Raw genomic sequence first — 5082 nt, 5'->3', positions numbered from 1 at the left:
CTACTCGACCAGTAGCGAGAAGAGCACCATGACCACGATGCCTGAGCAGAGCAGTAGCACTTGCTGTAGGGAATGCCTGTGGAGGGTGGGCTGGGCTCAGGACGGAGGCCTGGGGGCCTCCAAGAGGTTTTCCTTCCCACTGAACCCCCAGGCCCACCACTCACCATGGGTCCTCTTCTTCCAGGAGGTCTGGCAGCACGTTGACCAGGGCAATGTAGAGGAAGCCCCCGGAGGTAAAGGGCAGAATCCAGGCCACTGTCTCCTCTGTGGGGAGTGGGAGATAAGGGGGAAGGATGCCCGCAGGCTGGGAGCCCAGGAACAGTGACCCCATCCCCTCCTGAGAGGCAGCAGGACAGCCTTGCCCTGTGGGCAGGGTACCTCTGCTGCCCTGACCATGCCCATACCTACGCCCTTGGGGGACTGTGTCCAGATGGCAAAGCAGGCCCCCAGCAGGCCTCCCAGTGCTGTGGAGAGCTGGAGCTTGGCGGCACTCCATCGGTCAAAGCCGGCCCGGAGCAGGATGGCAAAGTCACCCACCTGAGGGGAGGTCCACATGATCACTCAGCACCACCTCATAACCCCCTGCCCACGTCCCTTCGTCTGGTCCTGAGGAGGCTGGGCACAGCTGCCACAGAGGCTGCAGCCCAGGGGAGGGAGCCTAGTGCACCTGCCCCTCTGGGCCGTCCAGCCCCATGCTTCCCTGTCCCCGTCCAGGCCCTCACCTCATGGGGGATCTCATGCAGGAGGATGGCCAGGGTCGTCACGAGTCCGATCTGCAGGAAGGGAGCTGAGTGGGTGAGGATCTATGCTGAGGGCCTGCACACCCCACCTGTCCATTCACTCAACTCTGGGCTGGACATGACGCTGGCTCCTGAGACTGCAGTAGGGAGTCAAGGGACCTGCCCTCATGATGCTTAAGGTCCAGAGGGAAGATAGAGGACTGAGAGCATGCCCAAAGAAAGACGAGTCCTGGGCAGGAAGAACAGAACAGACAAGGGCAGGGGATAGAATAATAGGGGCCCCAGTTTAGACGGGGGTCAGCAAAGGGCCAGGTGTGCAAAGTGGGAGAAAGAGCAGATCAGGCAAAGGGATGGCTTGAGGTAGGCATGAACAGGGCTGGAACACAGGGGTCAGAGGGAGAAGCATCTAGAAGCTGACAGGGGCCAAGCCTAGCAGCATGGCGGGCTTCTCTTGGATTCTGGGAAACCATGAGGGTTTTAATGAGTGGCATGTGACCCACAAGGAAGGAGTGCTCCTGAGATCAGCCCAACAGCTCAGCACAAAAGGTGCCAGAAGATAAGGAGGAGGTGGCATGGCAGAGCCTGGGAGGCAGGAAGCGGGACGGGGGCAAGGACTAGGGGGACTGGAGAGGTGGTCTGGAGGCAGAACCAACTGATTAACATGGGCACCATCATTCCCACTGGCAAGACTTGGGGCCCCATCTCCGCAACTGCCACTTACCTTCTTGCTCACAAGGAAGCTGGCAGCCACTGCCAGCCCGTGAGTGAAGTTGTCTATGGTGTTGGCCAGCAGGTTGAGATAGCCGCTGACCTGGGTGAGGCAGTAGAAAGCTGGACTGAGCTGGGTGCGCAGGGCTGAAAGGGGGGTTAGCCAGGTGGGGTGGGGGAGCTGTATGAGGAATAGGTCACTCACTTTGATGCTCTGGACGGTGTGCAAGCTGGACTCTGCAGCTGGAGGGGCCACACAGCGGCCCCCATTGAGTGCCGTGGCAGTCACAGCAGTGGGGTCTTTGTTGGGGGCCTAGGACCAGAAGGAGGTGGCATTAGATGCCCCCAGGCCAGAGAAACAGAGAACTCGAGTTTTCTCTGGCTAGACTTCTCTGTAACTCCATCCACTGGGGGGCTCCAAAGTTGACAGCCCCCCCCCCCCCCGCCCTGCTGCTGCTACCACGAGTCTTCCAGCACAAATCACACACTGACAGATCTGCCCAAAGAAGTGGCCTGGCATCAGCTCAGAGCCCCAGGCCCTGGGCTTGGGGCTCACCTGGCTGGACCCCTCCTTCTCCTTGCAGTCCAGAAACATCTTCTCCAACATCAGGAAGGTCAGGAAGCCAGCGATGACCCACAGCCCCAGTTGCTGCTGCTGCTGCAGACACTGCCCCTCACCACCTACAACGATGGTGCCACCGTCAGGCCAGGTCACAGGCACAGCCACAGGAGTGGAGGCCACTGGGGATGGGACCTCATCCAGGGCAGTGATCAGGGCACAGGGCAGGACAGGCTGGAGGGATCTCTGGGCTCCAGGATCTCCACAGGGGCCAGGGTGTTGGGACTAGGATCATGCCCTTCCCCTCCTGGTTCTGCCAGATTCCCAGGGCCTCTCCTTTAGTCACTGGCCGAGCAGGCTGACCTGGGTGTCCCTGGGTATGGGCACCAACTCCCTAGTCTGCCCTCCTACCTGTGGATTGCAGCCTCACTCACCAGGGCTGGTGCTGCATGTGTAGGCCCAGGCCTCGGGAAGCAGGTGTAGAAACACATTGCCCAAGAGGCCCCCTAAGGCAAAGCTGAGCAGCTGCTTCAGGCGCCGGGTCCCGGCTGCAAAGCAGAGACTTGGGTTGATGGCTGACCCACAACTGGAGACCAGCGCAGCCTGGGTCCCACTGGGCTCACTGGGCTCTTGTTGTAGTCCCCACATGCTGCAAGCCTCCAGAAGGCTGGACAGGGGCTACTGTTCTCCACCCCACAAGCCAACTGGGGCCGCGTACTCAGAAGGCGCGCAGCATAACCTCCAGATGGCTGGGAGCCAACTCCACACCTCAGTTAAGAGCCTGGCTTTGCAGGCTGCTAGGCTCTTCAACTTTTCAGTTGGGAAACTCGGGCAGAGATTTTTCTGAGACTCAATTTTCTCAGTTACAAATGAGATAAATGCATCAGCAGTTCAAACTTTCCTTGGGAGAAAGATGAGGCTGTCTGCCATGGTCCAGATGTGCAGCTCTAGTCTGGCCTCTGGTGTCCCTTTGATAAGGACCTTGTGGGAATTAAATGACAGTGCACAAAGTGCTCATTAAGAGGAGACTTTTTAGCCACTTTGATAGCAGGAGAGTGGCAGAAATTTGTGGATGTTGTAAACTCTGCAGTATCCAAAGCTTGAGGTACCTTTAGGGGCCATGTCCAGCCCCTTATTTTGCTAGCTGAATTGAGGCTGTGAGGGCAGAGGCAGGTTGGTGGTGGAGTCTCAGGGAAAGCTGCTCTGTGCTTCCCCATATTGGCATGACAGCAGGCTGTGTGACAGCTTGGCTCTCAGCTGTCCCAGCACTCAGTCCAGCAGCTGACCAGAGGAGCTGCTCAGTAGCCACCTTAGTTCCTGGGCCTGGGCTGTAGCATAGGCCCCTGAGCTCTGCGGACTCCTGGGGTTCCAAGCCACACCTACTACGTCACACTCCTCAACTGGAACCTAGTCAGCCGGCTCCCAGACTGCCAACCTCTATGTACACTGCTTCTTGGTAACTGACTGCTTACTGGTTGAAGGGATAAGTACGTGTATGAACACGGCACACCCTGGCCTCACAGGTCCAAGGTAAGAAATTCGATTCTATTCTCAGCCGCTGTCTCAGTCATACTGTAGCCCAGGTCGAGGGGTCTCGCATCTCCCAGATGAGGGTCACCCACCTTCTGAACGCAGCACAGTCCCCATCTCCAAGGGAATGACGAGCAAGGGGAAGACCCCGCTGAGCCCCACCATGAGTGAGCCAAGGAGGGAGCAGATCCAGGTATCTAGCCTTTCCCCACTCAGCAGGGCCCCCCAGGACTCGTTCTCCTTGTTGTCTAGGCGACAGGCTGCTGCGGTCCCCCGGCTCCAGAGGGCCGACTGGGAACTCCCAACCTCTGTCAGGAGCTCCAGGGCAAGAGCAGACAGAAAGAGGAGCCCGTGGCCCGCCATGCCACAGCCAGGATAGGGACATCCAGGTACGCCACGTGCTGAAAAACAAAGGACACTAAGGCCAGCTGCTACCTGGGGTCACAAACCTGCTTAGTGCGGATGTAGCATATCACCCCGCTCTTGCCAAGTGGCCAAGGGCATCCAAGGACCTGAATGGTGGGCGCACAGATGCACACAGTGGGCTGCTGCTCCCCCACACTCAAGGACCACACAATTTTTCCCTTCAGAGCCAACTCCAGACAGTCTGCCTGAGGCTAAACTTTCCCTAATGACAGGGTGACGCACTGGCTCGGCCCAGTAGGGTGTTTCTGGCTGCCAGAGGTGATATTGCTGCCAGGATGTGGCTGGTGAAGACACTCTGGGGACAGAGGACAGCACTGTCCAGGTGGATGGGGAGGCATCCATCTGGAGGTGCAAGTTCGGGAAGGGACCGTCAAAGCTTCCACCATGTCACCAGAGAAAGCCAGGAACAGGAGACAAGGCTACCTTTGGGTTTTGTACTTTTCAGTGACTTCGGGGAGTATGGGGAGACGGCATGGCCTCCCTCAGTGTGTAAAGCTGAAGTGGGCTTTGATAATGAGGGTGAGCGCCTAGCATGGAGGAGGCCCTCCTTATGGGGTTGGGGAGTGGAATGTGCCAGCAGGCAACGGATCACAGGACATGGAAGTGAGTCAACCAAGTGAGAAATCCAGTCTGGAAACTCAGGCAGGAGGTTGGAAGGTAGTTCTGCTCTGCCTCAAGCTGCCTGTGACCTGGAGCTGGCAATGAGCCTGCCTCAGTTTCCTCATCTGCTAAGGGAGGAAGGAGGAAAGGAAAGCAGCTGTCCCCACAATCGACCCAGAAAAGATGCTCAGGTCTGGGAAGTCCAAGCCTTACTGGAGACCCCGATGAAAGCGGTTGGGGACCAACTGCAGATGGCACGGGTCAGGCCGGGCTTGGGGGCCAGGGAGGCTCTCGCAGAGGTGTGGGGACCACAGGCGTGGGAGAAGAGAGAGAAGGGAGGGAAAGGAGAGGCATTGAGAGTGGCCAGAGATGGGGAGCCAAGTGTGGGCGACGAAGGAGAAGCTCCCGAGGGAGGCAAGTTTCACTCTCGGCCCGGGGCGAGGGGCCGGGCCGCGGGGATGGCCCAAGGGTCGGACGGTCACTCACCGTGCAGCGGCGGCGGCGCTCCGGGCAGCCCCG

The 5082-nt window shown here is 58.8% G+C and overlaps 1 protein-coding gene across 1 annotated transcript in view; it reads right to left on the bottom strand.

Moving 5' to 3' along the window:
- The window catches only part of SLC39A13 (solute carrier family 39 (zinc transporter), member 13), a 41651-nt gene continuing 36569 nt past the window's right edge, over positions 1-5082 (bottom strand). Inside the window, exons 4-13 of the mRNA XM_006865132.1 lie at positions 5050-5080; positions 3630-3965; positions 2442-2555; positions 2005-2129; positions 1654-1761; positions 1462-1551; positions 723-773; positions 405-537; positions 165-264; positions 1-76 (exon numbers count right to left, since the gene is read on the bottom strand). Of these exons, the coding sequence (XP_006865194.1) occupies positions 1-76; positions 165-264; positions 405-537; positions 723-773; positions 1462-1551; positions 1654-1761; positions 2005-2129; positions 2442-2555; positions 3630-3965; positions 5050-5080 (1164 nt within the window). The remainder of the gene's footprint in view (positions 77-164; positions 265-404; positions 538-722; positions 774-1461; positions 1552-1653; positions 1762-2004; positions 2130-2441; positions 2556-3629; positions 3966-5049; positions 5081-5082) is intronic.

The sequence above is a fragment of the Chrysochloris asiatica genome, unplaced genomic scaffold, assembly GCF_000296735.1.
Source record: "Chrysochloris asiatica unplaced genomic scaffold, ChrAsi1.0 scaffold00075, whole genome shotgun sequence".
NCBI lineage: Eukaryota > Metazoa > Chordata > Mammalia > Afrosoricida > Chrysochloridae > Chrysochloris > Chrysochloris asiatica.
Note: the sequence above shows the minus strand (reverse complement) of the source record. Positions and strands in the feature narration are given on the sequence as shown.